Source organism: Danio rerio, chromosome 1, assembly GCF_052040795.2.
Source record: "Danio rerio strain M-AB ecotype USA chromosome 1, GRCz13ab, whole genome shotgun sequence".
Taxonomy (NCBI): domain Eukaryota; kingdom Metazoa; phylum Chordata; class Actinopteri; order Cypriniformes; family Danionidae; genus Danio; species Danio rerio.
Window position 1 is genome coordinate 1,290,001 of NC_141021.1, and position 17,500 is coordinate 1,307,500.

The 17,500-nt window shown below is 39.2% G+C and overlaps 1 protein-coding gene across 6 annotated transcripts in view; it reads right to left on the reverse strand.

Annotated features, from left to right (window-relative positions):
- Positions 1–17,500, reverse strand: part of ncam2a (neural cell adhesion molecule 2a) — a gene marked incomplete at its 5' end in the record, with an annotated part of 111,007 nt that overhangs the window by 21,910 nt on the left and 71,597 nt on the right. For all 6 annotated transcript variants that reach the window (NM_001442002.1, NM_001442003.1, NM_001076744.2 and 3 more), the window contains 3 exon segments: positions 2,349–2,445; positions 3,351–3,538; positions 11,822–11,972. In NM_001442002.1, coding sequence (NP_001428931.1) covers positions 2,349–2,445; positions 3,351–3,538; positions 11,822–11,972 — 436 coding nt within the window.

Sequence of the window (17,500 nt, forward strand, 5' to 3'; positions counted from 1 at the left end):
CTTAAAAACATCCTTAAAATCAACACTAAATACTTGTAAACACAGAGGGGTAATAGGTATTGAACACATCCCTATAATTCTCAGAAAACATATTAATAAAGGTGCTGTTGATTTGAAATTTCCCCCAGATATATGCAAGGAAAACACATCTAATTAGTTTACAAATGAAGTTATGATTAATAAAGTGAAATGATGCAGGGAAAAGTGGGTGTAGTTGGGCAGTGAAAGCCCAGAGAGCAGCTGGAATCTCTCAGTAGTTCTTCAGCAAGCCTCTGCCCTTCCTCAGTGTGAATGAATATCATCTACATTAGCAGGAGGATGAAGATCAAACCATTTCAGCAAGACAATGATCCAAATCACAACCGAGGAGACTCTCAGATGCTTTCAGAGAAAGAAAATCAAGCTGTAGAATGGCCCAGCCCATCACCTGATTTAAATCCAATAAAGAATACAGAATAAAGCTCAGATTTGATAGACGAGACCCACAGAAGTATCAAGATTTGGACACTCTGTTGAAGTCTGTGAGAAACTCACACCTGAGCAATGCATGAGGCTTCATTCTCCATATGAGAGGTATTGAATATACTACTGAACCATATTAAATTGTATGTTTCAGTAGTTCAGCGCTTTCCCCTTTCGCCGTTCCATTGTTATTATGCAGGACTCATTTTTCTGATTGTTTTGTTTTATTCTTGTGTTTTTGTTTGGGTTCAAATTTGGTTTGATTCCATGTCAACAGCTCCTTTAGAAATATTATGAAAAACAACATGACAATGTGTTCAATATTTAATTTCCCTGCTGTATTCAATATAACACAATTCAATAACTTTATTTTAAGGTACAATCCTCATTATTAATTAAAACATTAATTATGACTTTTGCCTTAAACTAATTTACTGCTATTGAATACTCATTAAGCTAGTGGTTTAGGTATTAGATAGGATTAGGGATGTGGAAGAAGATCATGCAGAATATGTGCTTAATAATCACTAATAAACAGCCAATGTATTATTAATAGGCAGGTAATAAGAGACTAGCTAAAGGTTAACCATTGTTGAAAAAACTGTAGACATCAGATCAAGAGTGTGCATTATAATATTGCATTCAAAATCAAGATTTGCTTTGACATAATATGTGTGTGTATCGCGTATATGTCTTATGTAGCTATAAGTAAACACACACATGTATGCATATATATATATATATATATATATATATATATATATATATATATATATATATATATATATATATATATATATATATATATATATATATAGTCAACATTTACAGTGAGTAATAAAATAATATCCATCATTCATATCATTTTAATCCTGACCCCAACATGAAAAATTATAATTTTTTCAATTAATTAATTCAATTGTAATTAAATAAACAAATAAACAAATAAATAAAAAATAAGAACATCAATAGTAAATAATTTTATGTATGCATATAATAGAATTTCTTTTCATTTATCTTTAGATATAAAAATATATGTGCATACAGTGTGATAGAAATTATATACAAATGCACGATACAAGTTTTGTATAGTTCTGTTTTTATGTGTGTGCGTGTGTGTGTGTGCGTGTGTGTGTGTGTTTCACATATACATATTAAAAGGGAAATGAATCACTGCGGTTTGTTTACATTTTTGTGTACATTGGATTCCACTTTAATAAAAATGTATTAAACAAACTCGATTAATGTAACCATTTAGAAGAAGACAGCATGTTTTACTGTAGCTTTTAGACCTAGGGTGCCAACGTCTTGTAATGTAGCTGTGTCTGATGACCTGGGGTTGGTTCCGTTCCCTCAGCTGAACAGATACAATGGAAATAATGTACTGAACATGGAGATTGAACAGCCTAATTTAACCCAATGCATGAAGTTGTGAACGTGGAGCTGCTGCACATACCAGCATCAGATGTGTGTCTAATATAAAAGTATAGATATTTATTCTATTTTTCTTATTTCCCTTTTAATTACCGATCATTTGATGCATTTGGATGCACTCTTAATGGTTTCATTAATCGAGTTTGTTTATTATTATGTTTTCATTAAAGTGGAATCCAATGTACAAAATAATGTCAACTTGCCTGAGCGCTTTATTTCCCCTATATATATATATATATATATATATATATATATATATATATATATATATATATATATATATATATATATATATATATATATATACACACATATATTTTATGTAAAAAAAAAATAAATAATAATTTTAAATGCTATTAATCACGCTTAATCTTTGCCCAGCACTAATTAAATTAAAAGGCATGTGTATAGTGCAGTGTTTGTACTGGTGTTACTGGTAAACACACACACACCTGCCTGTGCTAGTATAAACTCTTGGTATCGAGCGCCGATGTTGTTTCTGGCAGTGCAGTTGTAGCGTCCAAAATCCCTGTCGGACACTGGAGTGACCTGAAGACGAGAAAACACATGCATCAGTACAGCAACGTCAGTCAAAGTGCGTATGATAAATAAATCAATAAAATAAACTACTGTAAGTTCTTAAAGAGAAACGTATCAGCTAACAGGAAAGATTTTAGCACGACAAAAACAAAAAAAAAAACTAAAACAAAACATCTATTTTCTGTATTATTTGTAATGTGCTATACAAGTACACTTTATATTGTATTGTATTGGGGGCGGCACGGTGGCTAATGGTTAACACTGTGGCCTCAAAGCAAGAAGGTCGCTAGTTTGAGTCCCTGCTGGATCAGTCCAAACACAATGCACTATAGGGGAATGGATGAACTAAACTGACTGTATTGTATGAGAGTGTGTGAATGAGGTGTTTTCCCAGTGATGGGTTGCAGCTGGAAGAGCATCTGCTGCATGAAACATATGTTGGATAAATTGGCGGTTCAATCCGCTGTGGTGACCTCTGAGCTAAGCCGAAAAGAAAATGAATGAATAAACGTATTGGGGGTGGCACGGTGGCTCAGTGGTTAGCACTGTGGCCTCACAGCAAGAAGGTCGCTGGTTCGAGTCCTGGATGGGCCAGTTGGTGTTTCTGTGTGGAGTTTGCATGTTCTCACTGTGTTGGCGTGGGTTTCCTCCGGGTGCTTTGGTTTCCCCCACAGTCCAAACACATGTGCTATGGGGGAATTGATGTACTAAATTGACATTAGAGTGTGTGTGAGTGAATGAGTGTGTATAGGTGTTTCCCAGTACTGGGTTGTGACTGGAAGGGCATCCACTTTGTAAAACATATGCTGGAATAGTTAGTGGTTCATTCTGCTGTGGTGACCCCAGATTAATAAAGGGACTAAGCTGAAAAGAAAATGAATGAATTGTATTGTATTGTATTGTAATGTTTGGACCTCCAGCAGTGAGCGTCCGTCTGTGCTGTGGATGCGGATGTTGCTGGTGCCTTGGCTGGAGATGGTGAAGCGCTCTCGTCTCCACAGCATCGTCGCCGCAGGATTAGACTTCACCTCACAGCTGATGTTCACCGGGTTTCCCTCCCACGAGTAGAAAATGCTTTGATTTGTCTGGAACTTTGGAGCATCTGTAAGAAAAACAAAGGAATAAACATGCATTCAACACCGCAGAAAAGACAGACCAAACATATAATCAAGCTGGTGTTTGAGCAACAGGAAACACTGGACTGTAAATACAGCCATTAGAAGCATGTTTAGGAAGAAAAAAGTATAAATGAAAGGACATGACTTTATTATTTTGTATTTCATGACTTAAAATGACTTGATTATTACAATAACAACACAATTATTATTACATTATTACAAATATGACATTTTAGAGTTTGCTAATCTTTATAATTTAGAAAATGTTTTGCATATATACTAGTAAATGTGTTACGTGCTTGCCATTTTATTAGGTTTACAAAGAGCTATTTATGAACAGATACAGTATAAACAGACAGTTATACATAAAGTATAGTATATATACATGGTAAAACACAATTATTAGTACTGTGACCATCCCACAGATAGTTTGGGTCACACAGTATTTTATATATTTTAAATACTATATATATATATATATATATATATATATATATATATATATATATATATATATATATATATATATATATATATATATATATATATATAGTATTCAATTTTACTCAAATGTTAATTATACTCAAAAACGTATGTGTTTAAATTACTCAAATACAGAGCAAAGTCCCTTTAAGTCATCAGAATCAAAATCATCAGAAACTCACGTCTGGTCTGAGCTTCTCCCCAGAGTATTGTCGGTCTTTAGTGATCAATGATTGGCTCCTGTATTAGAAGGCGGAGCTTCATTTGACATATTGACGATTTTCCCATTCAAAACTATATGAGTGACACATCTTGTGTATTCTATAGTTTTTTGTTTATAGCAAATAAACAAGAGAATCACCAAGAGGCCACACTCTGTTGTTATTTGGAAAACAGCCACTAGATGCTGCCAGTGTCACGCGGTGGCCATTTTGGAATGAAAATTCAAATAAGACAACAGCACGAATAATTAACCTCAGACAGAATAAATCAAAACATTGAGCTAAATACGAGTTAAAATATTATACTATATATAAAAAACATCTCATTTTGAAAGTCATGGTAATTTAACATTTCAGTATTAATTTGTATGCTAGAGCATAAACAATTTGCTTAAAGTAATTTCACCTAAAAGTGAGTTTCAAGAAAACAAGTAGTTTTATATATATATACAACAGTTCTGTCTGGATCTTGAATCTGATTGGCTGATAGCCGTGCAATATTTTGCTAGTAACATCCCACAAAGGCCTCTTTACCTCTGTGTATTACTCAAACCACATACAGCCAGCAACAAGCAGAAAGAATACAGTTTGACAAATATTACTGTTGTTAGACACCAAAATGTACATTTGAAACTTTTTTTAGTGGAGAATATAGTTGTTTAGATTGCAACTATGCAGTTTATTTGTAAGAACAGTACCTATTTTAAAATATTTACAATTTCTGACAGAGCTCGTCGGTTTCATTAGCCTGCCATAGTGTAGTACACAAAAGACGGTTAACGTTGTCTATTCACAAGATGCCGCCAGGACCGCATAATATACCCTCACGCTTAGATTAAAACTGTTCTGTGTTTTCCTGAGCGCGAAGCTGAAAAATGGAAGCGATGGTTTTTAAGGTGTAACAGACAGAGTCAATAAGAAGCTGCGAATAACAAGCTGGATTCAGCCTCGTCCCTCCTTAACACAAACACAACAGCAGTCTGGTAGTGATTGTGCTGCTTTTTTCAAGGTTAATTATTGTGATATTGTAACGGTCACTTAATGTTTGATATGCATTGTGCATAAATGTCCCCTTTACGGACTTCTTCTTCTTCTTCTGTGGTTGTTTTACCTTTGAGATGTAGGCACGCATGTATGGGAGCTCAGTTCAGTTCTGGCAGGCTCTGAGAAGCTCTGAGAAGTGTAACATTTTGTTTTGCGACGGATGTTCAAGTGTCTTTTTCTTTTCCTTTTGCCTACTCATTGTCGTTGACTGGCATGTATGTAGTCGACAGCACTTGGGAGAAACGCATAAATGCCAAATGGAAGAGCGAAATAGTTTCTGCCTCCTTTTTTTCATTTCTTAAAGTCTCCGGGTAAACGCTGGGACACCTGCACCCACAATACCGACGACAGCAGAGAAATACTGTAAACTGTAATAGACTGTAAGGGGATATCTCTGTAGACTGATGGCATTTCATGTCACGTTCAGCCTTATAATCTTAAAATGTGAGCAAAATCAGCTGTTTTGTCATCACTAGACATTACGCTAGAGAATCATTCAAACACTAGCTCTAAAGTGACGTTGGTGAATTAGTAACGGCGTCTGCTGTTCTGACGTCAGATGCAGATGAATGAACAGAGGAAGAAAGTAGTTCCTAATACAAAATGGTTTTAGACTCTCTGTGTTTTATTTTCTTTTTTATATACACGATTGTGCCATCGAACTGTTGTATAAACGCAATATCACATAACATACATAACATAAAAAAACCAACCCAAGCTCATTCTGAAAACGTAGTCCCACGGACGTTTCTGGAGACAGCGGAATACGTCCCGGGAGGTACGTACGGCTGCATTTATTTTTTTCAAGCAAACGCTGCGGGGCGGTGTGACGCTGTTCCCTTTCCCACTTGCCTGCCGGCCAACCGCTTACCTCCTTGTGGAGGGCTTCCCCGCTGCAATCGTTTGTCCACTCAGCTCACCGTGTACGTCGGCAGAGAGGAGTTGACCAAGTCGATCGGTTTTGAGTCCGTGGAAGAGCGGTTCCAGCAATCAGGTAAGACAAAAACAGAATCCCAAAAATTAAGTGAACGAGTTTGGTAACAGGGTGAGAACGCGGTGAAAGCCGAAAACACGGTAGAAAAAAAAAATCAGGGCTTTTCTTTTTTTTGGACGGCTTTTATAAACTGTTGCTCGGGTTTAGGGAAGCGAGTTCAATCTGTAAAATTGGTTGGGTTCAGGGAAGGAGGAGGGCGGGTCAGCCGATTGGCCGGTTGCGCAGTCAATCATCCGGTCAGTCAGACAGCAGCCTCTGGTGGGTTCACGAGAGAACAGCGTGGGCGCGAACTGCACTCGCGAGAGGCGTTTGAGATGCGAAAAAGCGCACAACAAACTGCAGCGGGACGTATTCCGCGGTCTTTAGAAACGTCCGCGGGACTACGTTTCCACACTGGGTTGCATAAAACAGCAGCTTGTCATCACGGCAGCAATCAGTTCGGACGGGCGGCCAAAATTGGCGGAATTGCGGAGCTATTGCTGGGTATGTAATAGCTTATTGCAAGAGTGGACAAAGTCAAGCGAACGCAGAGAGACTGAGTATGTGCGCGAGAAACCGAAAGTACAACAGAGAGAGACCAAGTATGCGCATTTAAACTAATAATTTAAACCAACTATTATTTGTTTGTATCTTTATTCCAATAAGTAATCACCAGATACTTTTGGCTAGTATTGGTTAATGGCATTGATGAGAAGTCAGTGTATAATGCAGCAGCTTGACTTTTTATTATGTATATTAATGCACCGCGCGATGTTGATGTGAATCATATAAAAAGAAGTGCAATATTGATTGCAACAAAGAAAGGCTTTAGAGACTCACTCCATTATGTGTCAGAAGCGTCTGCAGTAAACAGATGCGAGTCATAAAGATGAAAAGAGCTGAAACTCTCAGTGATCCTGAGCTGCAGTTTGAGTGCGTCTGCAGCATTCATGTGGCATTATTGCTGTTTTACCCCGACTCAGAGGCGTGCATTACAGAGATTGATGCCGCTTCTCTGTCACATCTCACAGCTAAATAAATGAGTTCATTAGCAGCCGGTAACGGTTGGCTAGCTTCTGCCGCTCTTATTCACAGCGTCCTTCTACACACACCGACTGTGAAGCTTCATGCTCAGCATGCACATGACGGCGGTGTGCTGGTGTCAAGGTCAACACGGTGCGGTCAGTGTCACACAGACATTTATTAGCATCTCATCACATTTCTGATGGATTCTGACAACTGTGAGTGCTTTTGATATGTTGAAGGTATTGTGAAGTGTGTTTTTTGCTGGATGAGTGACATAAATTGAACTGAAACTAAAGTCCCTTTAATGCAAGTCATTTCACTCTCGGTCATCTTTGAAATGCCTCTCGGGCAGTGTGGGTGAATTGGGAAACATCAAATTTTCCAAAACTGTTAACCAAGCTTACAAAAACATTACATATTTGGATCCACTAAAGAAATTAAACATCATCTATTGCATAAGTTTCATTTCTAAACGTTTTAATTAAGCAAAATTGGCATGTTAATGGCCCGAGTTAATGCGCACGCACACTAGAAAGAAACGAGATCACGACGCCAACCTACTTTATGGCTGTTCTACACATGATTATCCTCTTGATAATCATCATCAGATCGTGCTGCTCTTCTAAAGTAATCCACAGCTTGATCCTGATGGTGAATCTTCTCCAGAAATGACAGTGACTCTTTGTTTGCAAGTTTGTGGCGTTTGAGTAGTTGTGATGTGGATTTGACAGGGCTGACTGTACCTCACGGTCATTTCATACAGATTACAAAACCAACAAACTTTTGTTTTTACCTGCACTTGGTTCATTTAACCCTTGTGTGGTGTTCGTATTTTGGTTACTCAGCCAGTGTTCATGGGTCTGGTAGACCCGCTAGAGTTTTGGCTTTCCAAATTAACACTATCAAACTATTTTATGTTAAACTACTCAACAGATGTTTACTTAATCCAAATTACAAGCCATATGAACAGCAAACATGGTTCACTTTTCTTCTTCACATTTGTTAGATCATATCGATGAATTAACGCGCTTCTCGTTTTTTATTTATTTTATTTTTTATTATTAATGTTATCAAAAAAATAAAACCCACAGATTTGTTTTTTCGTATTGTTCCCACCATGGTCATGGACATCATCATCAGAAGCTCCTCTGTCTTCCACAATCAATTGCAAGGCCCTCGTAGCAGATAATCTTTTGGCCATCTTGATCAGTTGTGATAAGGAACCACACTGGCAAAGTCTTATTTAGGGTGCTTTCACACCTACACTTTTTTTTCGGAACGTGTCTCGTTTGCCCAGTTAGCGCGGTTCGTTTGGCATATGTGAACAGGGCAATCGCGCTCTGTTCCGCGCCAAAGTAATCGCTCCGAGATCGCTTGAGTGAGGTGGTCTCGGCTCGATTGAAACGAACCCTGGAGCGGTTCGATTGTAGTGAGAAAGCGATCCGATCTGAGCTTGGTTATATCACTGTGTTTTATGGATATGTAATAGGCATACGGCTATATGAAGAGAGAATTATGAGTAGGGCGGGAAATTTCGCGAGTCTCCTGATGCCCGCAAACGAGTGATGATCTCCCGGTAATCTCGCGTCTCTCTCCCAGTCCTCAAATAGGCATCGTCGCGCACCCTTCTCACCCCTCCCCACCGCATCTCTCCTCAGACACGTCACGCACACCTTGTCAATCACCACCAAACCACCACCTCTCCTGACAGCTGAGCGGGACGCTGCAAAATAAACCCTGACACTCTGACCAATGTGAGGAGAGTTTACTCACACGTGACTTGTTTTAGCTCTTTTGGTCCGATTAGAAACTTTGCAGTGTGAAAGCGAACCGCTCCAAGAGCAAAGAGCAACACTGTAACAATTGTAATATCAGTTTCGGAACAACTGAATCCATTCACAGGTGTGAAAGCAGCCTTATTAGACCTGGATCCAATGGACCCAAACACCTTGTATGTACTGTGAATGTGTGGGGGGAGGTACAGTATGCGGTCGTTGAAAATTTGTTAGGATTTTTGTTCTTCACAAAAAATAAGCCAAAGCCAGTAAATATCAGGCTGAAAATATAATTCATTGTTTAATTTTTCTATTGAAAAAAACTGAAAACAGGTCTCAGACCCGAACACCATACAAGAGTTAAAAGTACAGATTTCAAGCTACATGCAGATATACTTTTTATGTCGGTGAAGCAAGTGATCACTGAGATGCCAGTGCGTTTGTTGACCACCAAACTGTTGTAAAAGCACACGTCTGGTCCGAGCTTCTTCCCTGGAGAATCGTCAGTCTAAAAATGATTGGCTCCTGTACAAGTAGGCGGGGCTTCATCTGCCACATTGACTATTACACTTTTCCCCATTCAAAATGATACGACTGACACGTCTTGTGTATTCACAGTCAGTCAGTAAGAATCACAAAAGGATTTCTAAACATGTTGGCTAAAATAATACAAGCTGCATAGATACTTGAATCAACTCACATCACGAAAAATAAATGAATAAATCAACAGATAACAACACGAAACCGTAACCATATCTATGAAAATGCTATAACCCTTATCGCATGCTGGATAAGTTAGTGGTTCATTCAGCTGTGGCGACCCCTGATTAAAGGCACTAAGCCAAAAAGAAAATGAATGAATGATGAATTTCACATGCATGCGCACTGATAACGTGATGACAGATTAATTCAGACATGTAAAAACCGAGCTACTGAAAACACCAGCTCACCATTTCAGGAGAAAACCTGGAAATTAATAAGAACCCGAGGAATTAATTACTTGAGAAGAATTCCTGCCATAATTGGCCCCGCTGAGGGCCATATTTCCTTTAGTGAGTCATTTCATTTTAAAGCTAATAAAATGAAAAACTGTAAACCCAGGCTTCAACTAAGTTGAGCTTTTTTTAGGCCAATAAGTAAAGGTCACTTTCCCTGATGCTGTGCGGCTGCTGTGGTGTTACAAATATTTGTTAGGAGACTGTACTAAAGGTGTCTGGAGTAATTGCTAGTGTGCTGCGATCTGGCTGCTATGGTGTTTTAGGTGTCTGTACGGTTGATAAGGTGTTCAGAGTGGTTGGTATGGTGCTTTAGGCGTTTGCCAGGGCATATTTACAGTTCTGAGTGGTTGCTAGGGTGCTTTGGGTGTTTGCCAGGACATATTTACAATTGCTAAAGTGTTCTGAGTGGTTGCTAGGGTGCTTTGGGCGTTTGCCAGGACATATTTACAGTTGCTAAGGTGTTCTGAGTGGTTGCTAGGGTGCTTTAGGCACTTGCCAGGGCATATTTATAGTTGCTAAGGTGTTCTGAGTGGTTGCTAGGGTGCTTTGGGCATTTGCCAGGACATATTTATAGTTGCTAAGGTGTTCTGAGTGGTTGCTAGGGTGCTTTGGGCATTTGCCAGGACATATTTACAGTTGCTAAGGTGTTCTGAGTGGTTGCTAGGGTGCTTTGGGCGTTTGCCAGGACATATTTACAGTTGCTAAGGTGTTCTGAGTGGTTGCTAGGGTGCTTTGGGCGTTTGCCAGGACATATTTACAGTTGCTAAGGTGTTCTGAGTAGTTGCTAGGGTGTTAGTGTGATGCTTTGGTGGTTTACACGAGCATGGGATATTATAGAGGTTTTGCTAGGATGTTGTTTGTGAGAGAGTGTCTATACCATTGGTGTGGTGTTCTGAGTGGTTGCTAGGGTGTTGCTATCAGGTTTGTAAGGGAATGTCTTGTTTTAAATGTTTGTTAGGTGACTACTAAAGTGTCTGCAAGAGTGCTGCTATCTGGTTCTGAGTAGCTGCAAAAATCAACCCAGGCTCATTCTGAAAACGTAATCCTGTGGACGTTTCTGGAGACTGTGAATTAAGTACCCGGAGGTATGTATGGCTGCATTTAATTTTTTAAGCGAACGCTACAGAGCGGTATGGCGTGTTCCAGTTGGACCTTACTGGCTGACAGCTTACCTCCGTGTGGAGGGCTTTCCCGCTGCAACCAGTTTGTCCAATTAGCTCGTCGTGTACGGGTTCGAGTCCGGGGAAGAACGGTTCCAGAAATCAGGTAAGACAAAAACAGAATCCAAAAAATAAAATGAACAAGTTCATAAGAGGGTGAAAATGCGGTAATAATCAGACGAGGGCTTTTCTTTTTGGGTTTAGGGAAGTAAGCAGGTGATTGCGTCAATCGGAAAAACTGGTTGGGTTTAGGGAAGGAGGAGGGTGGGTCAGCTGATTGGCCGGTTGTCCAGTCAATCATTCAGCCACTCGGACAGGCGGTCATTCGACAGCGGCCTCTGGTGGATCTCAGTGTGGGCACGAACGGCACTCGTGAGAGACATTTAAGATACCAAAAAGTGCACACAGCAGCCTCTCGTGGATTTGCGAAAATAAAAACTGCAAATTTACATACCTCCCGGGACGTATTTCGCAGCCTCCAGAAACGTCGAAGGGACTACGTTTTCAGAATGAGCCTGGCAAAAGTAGTGTAACATCCTTGCATGAAAACTGCAATACATTTTGGAAAGTTTTGTTGTGCATCTTACACTCGATGTCCAAGAACATGCTCTTCTGATGGCCTCCAATCCTGCTGAGAGCTTCACAGTCGAATCGGCCCCAGTCTGAGAGCTGAACCCCGCTGATGGTCAACATGGACTTTCCATGGCGTCCACGCACTTCCACACGCCCATCCTTACTCTGAGACGACAAAAACAAACAAATCCACATTAGCAAAATTGACACCCAAATACATACAGTTGAAGTCAGAATTATTCGCCCCCTGTTTATTTGTTTCCCAACTTCTGTTTAACAGAGAGCAGATTTCTTTACATATTTCTAATCATAATAGTGTTAATAACTAATCTCTAATAACTGATTTATTTTCTCTTTGTCATGATGACAGCACATAATATTAGACTAGATATTCTTCAACACACTTCTATACAGCGTAAAGTGACATTTAAAGGTTTAACTAGCTTAATTAGGGTAACTAGGCAGGTTAGGGTAATCAGGAAAGTTATTGTATAACGATGGTTTGTTCTGTTGACAATCAGAAAAAAAAATAGCTTACAGGGCTATTAATTTTGTTCCTAAAATGCCGTTTAAAAAATTCAAAACTGCTTTTATTCTAGTCGAAATAATACAAATAAGACTTTCTCGAGAAGAAGAAATATTATCAGACATACTCTGAAAATTTCCTTGCTCTGTTAAACATCATTTAGAAAATATTTAAAAAAGAAAAAAATTAAGGGGCTATTAATTCTGACTTCAACTGTATATAAAAAGCCTTTTTTTTTTAGCTTTCTATGCAGTTTAAGCTAAAAAAAACAACTTGTTTTTAGCGACACAAGTGGCCATTCAGTGAACTACAGCGTGAGCTTATTGCTTGTGCTCAAACTCTGATCATTCAATTTAATTTTCTGGTAAATTTCTGTGATTTAACAGCCGTTATTTTACGGTATCTTCCAGCACCCCAGCTGCCAGAAATAACGCGAACTATTACAGATTTTTTTTTTACAGTGTAGAGTGAACATGTGCTGCACTTTTATCCTCTCAACAACAAAATAAAGGCAAAAGAAATTGAACAGCAGATCAGAAAGCATCTGATAATAGTGATATCAGTGTGTTTGCACAATTCACTAGCATCTTGTTGATAGATATCCTCAAAACAACTACACTGTTATGGACGTTACACTAGTATGTAATAAAGTATACTCAAGGTTTTTTTTGCCACACAATCATTTGGTGTTGCGATGGAGACGTCTCTATGCTAAAGTCTTTTAAGCAGTTGCTAGGGTGTTGCTATTGGGTTTTAAGGGTTTGCAAGGGCATAGCTATACAGTTGTGAAGATGTTCTGAGTGGTTTCTAAGGTGTGTGCATATATATACAGCATGTACACCTGACTAACTTCTTGTGGCCTATCCAAGTTTTAGGAACACAAATACTAACTGGACTTCTTGTTGATCTTTTGGTGTCAGAACTGTCGTATATGAAAGGTAAAGGCCTCTAGATTCTGCTTATTTGAGCTCAATAAATCTGATCATGTCTTGATGTTGACTGATTTGATGAGGACAGTGTGGTCTGACTCTGCTCAGACTAAAGTCTCATCACTGAACAGAAATAATGTCCAGTATAGAATATAAAGTCCTGCTGCAGTGGAGACAGAATGAATATTGTGTCTGACTCCATCATGAGCTTGGAGGACTGCATCCATACATCTCTGACATGACTCACATCACTGATTAATAAAGTCATCTGGAATGAAGAAGAAAGCCTTCAGCAGGATCCCAGAGCTCATCAAGTGTCTGTGTTCATCTTCAACACCTCCTCCTTCATCTTACCCCAGACATGCTCAATAATGTTTATGTCTGGTGACTGGGCTGGCCAATCCCGGAGCAGCTTGACCTTGTTTGCCCTTAGGAGCTTTGATGTGGAGGCTGAAGTATGAGCAGGAGCGCTATCCTGCTGGAGAATTGTCCCTCTCCTGTGTGTTTGTAATGTAATGGGCAGCACAGATGTCTTGATACCTCAGGCTGTTGATGCTGCAGATCTCTCGCACGCCCCCATACTGAATGACCCCAAACCATCATTTTTCCTTCACCAAACTTGACTGATTCCTGCAAGAATCTTGGCTCCATGCTGGTTCCAGTAGGTCTTCTGCAGTATTGGTGATGATTGGGATCAGCAGATGATCCATCAGAAAAATCCACCTTCTGACAGTCAAGTTATTATGTGCTGCTCTTACAACTAGCATCCACCACAAGACTTTTGTCAGGTAGCGTATAAGAATTAGCATCAAATAAAACATTGATCATGTATGAAAACCAGTCATTTGACTGAGAGTAAAAGCACTCCTCCACTGTGATGTGCATGGTCACACTATCTGTGCCCGTGGTGAGATAGAGAACTTTGAATATAAGGGGATTAGACGGAGCCCGTCCCCTAACGCCCACTTTAATGATCAGTGTTCTTCGCTTTCCCTGAAAAATCAATATGTGTCCACCCTCCGCTTGATGCCTCGAGTCTGGAGTGCAGCGGCTGACAGTCCTGCAGTGGCCTGTGTGTGTTTTCTCTGACAGCGGCTGTTATTGTAGGCTTCAGATGACCCGCAGCCTTCGCTTCCTTCACACTAATGCCTCACATTCACTTTTACACAGGCAGTCAGAGCTCACGCACCCGCTCATTTTTAGATTGCACCTATAGAGCATGACGGAAACATGTGTGCACATAAAAAAACCCTTTAAACATAGGGAACATGAGAACATGAGTGGAGTTTAGTATTGCTAGAGGCTTATGGGTGTGCTGTAGATGCTTGCAAGAGTATAGTTGTACCAACATTATTACAACACCAGTATTTTCAACAGCTAAAAATAGATTGAACTCAGTTATATCTATGTTTTGGAGCAGTGTTAGAGTAGAAAATAACACTTCCACACAAAAATATTTCTAAGAATTGCAAAAATAGTCAGATTTTCAAGGAGTTCCAGGAGTCAAGTATTGATTTGGTGTCTCAGAGACCAGAGATCTTTTGGATTTAGTCTGTCTCGGTTTGGTCTGTGTCTTTCGTATGGACCAGTGGCGTTGCGCAAAATGCAGAGGCCCCCCTGCAAGGATCGCTGATCGGGCCCCATGATGAAGGGGGGGGGGTACGTCATACGTCAATATGCATATCACTGACGTCATTACGTTCTACCGTTTCTGTTTAACAGCATATGGTTAATAAAAGGGTATTTATAATTGCACTACACTTTATATAAGCATGTTTATTTAACTAAATTTATTGCTGTTTGAATACAGTATATCATTATAGATGTGTAGTAAATGTGCAGTAATCTCTCATATATAATAAAAAAATTCAGACAAGTTCAGAAACTGTCACTAAAATATCTGTGATTGTGAACAAGAAAAGAATAAACGGTCCAATTAAATTGTTAAAATAAAGTAGAAGTAGATCGGTTTGACTGTACAAGGGAAATACCTTCACACTGCCTGTGCTAAATCATTTGTCGTCGGTACGCAGAGGGGTGATCTGCTCTCGGGCTGCAGGTGGGAGAGGCTGCTGTAGAGGACTGACTGGGCCGCCTGTCAGTGCTGTGAGGCGGGGGAATTGTGCAAACACACTAATATCACTATTATCAGATGCTTTCTGATCTGCTGTTCAATTTCTTTTGCCTTTATTTTGTTGTTGAGAGGATAAAAGTGCAGCACATGTTCACTCTACACTGTAAAAAAAATCTGTAATTGTATGCATTATTTCTGGCAGCTGGGGTGCTGGAAGATACGGTAAAATAACGGCTGTTAAATTACAGAAATTTACCAGAAAATTAAATTGAATGATCAGAGTTTGAGCACAAGCAATAAGCTCACGCTGTAGTTCACTGAATGGCCACTTGTGTCGCTAAAAACAAGTTTTTTTTTAGTTTTTTTTTTAGCTCAAACTGCATAGAAAGCTAAAAAAAAAAAAAAAAAAAAAAGAGGGCTTTTTATATTGATCTTATTCTAAAATGTGGAAGTGCGCCTGTTTTCGCGATTGTCTTAGAACTTCCGATTCAGTCGCCTATGGGAGAAATGACTAGGAATAATAAACGGCAGAAAATGGCCAAACTACTTGCTCAACAAACAAATGTTTGCATGACTACACAGACCAAGTAGCATAATATAATAAGAAAATATTAAATTGCAACATCAAGCAGCGTAACGAGCAGTTGTTAACGTCAAAAAATGAATGGAAGTGAATGTGACCGGAAGTCGCGAGACAAAAAGATTCAAATGGCAGCGCCCACTCGACAGCTGAGAATAAGGTGAATACAGTTGAAGTCAGAATTAATGCCCCTTAATTTTTTTTCTTTTTAAAAATATTTTCTAAAAGATGTTTAACAGTGCAAGGAAATTTTCACAGTATGTCTGATAATATTTTTTCTTCTGGAGAAAGTCTTATTTATTTTATTTCGGCTAGAATTAAAGCAGTTTTTTTATTTTTTAAAAGCCATTTTTTGCGACAAAATTATTAGCCCTGTAAGCTATATTGTTTTCTGATTGTCAACAGAACAAACCATCGTTATCCAATATCTTGCCTAATTACCCTAACCTGCCTAGTTACCCTAATTACCCTAGTGAAGTCTTTAAATGTCAATTTAAGCTGAAAACTGGTGTCTTGAAGAATATCTAGTCTAATATTATTTACTGTCATCATGACAAAGATAAAAAAAAAAAAGTTGTTAGAGATGAGTTATTAACACTATTATGATTAGAAATGAGTTGAAAAAAAAATCTGCTCTCTGTTAAACAGAAATTGGTGAAAAAATTCCTGCAGGGCTGAAGTATATGACAATGAATATGGTATGCACAATTCTGCAAATCCTATAGTTTCATATTATGCTGCAAATGTTATAGTTTAATGTTGTGGTGTCACAAAGTGAAGTTTATTTATAAACTCATTTCGAGAGGATCATGTGCTTATGATTGCTAGCGGCTGGATCCACATTATCCAATTCTGAATGCACCAATTAGACGACTCTTAAGAAACTACAAATACCCTGGGTTCTGTACCACCGCTATCGTCATTTTGAAGAAACCCCCCTTCCACCCCTACTCCATATCCTTCCTAGATGGGTGACACGGTAGCAAAGTGCTTAGCTCTGTTGCCTCACAGCAAGAACGTCTCGGGTTCCAGGCTTTACCAAACCAGCAGACGTTTCTGTGAGGAGTTTGTAAGTTCTCCCAGTGCACACATGGGTTTCCCCCGGGTTTCCTCCCACCGATTAAAAACATGCAACCTAAGTTTATTGACTAATCCAAATCAACACCATAGTCTTGCCCCTACCTGGTACTTATCTCTATAAGAGCAACTACTATCTGCTCTTCAGCCACCATGACAGGGGAGCTCTCGAGATCTACCTGAGCTCAAACTCCCCTCTCGCCTTGCAACAGGAGGGAGCCCCGGGCTTGAGGATCTTATGGGCTTTAGAATCAATCATCAGCCAAGTGTAAGCTCTTTAAATACATTGTTTACAAAAATATCTTTTCATAATTAATATGAGCGCAATATTACATATTAACATTATTTACAATATTTATTACATTTTGAGTTTATGTAGGGCGGCACTGTGGCTCGATGGTGAGCACTGTAGCCTCACAGCAAGAAGGATGCTGGTTGGAGCCTCGGCTGGGTCAGTTGGCGTTTCAGTGTGGAGTTTGCATGTTCTCCCCGTGTTGGCGTGGGCTA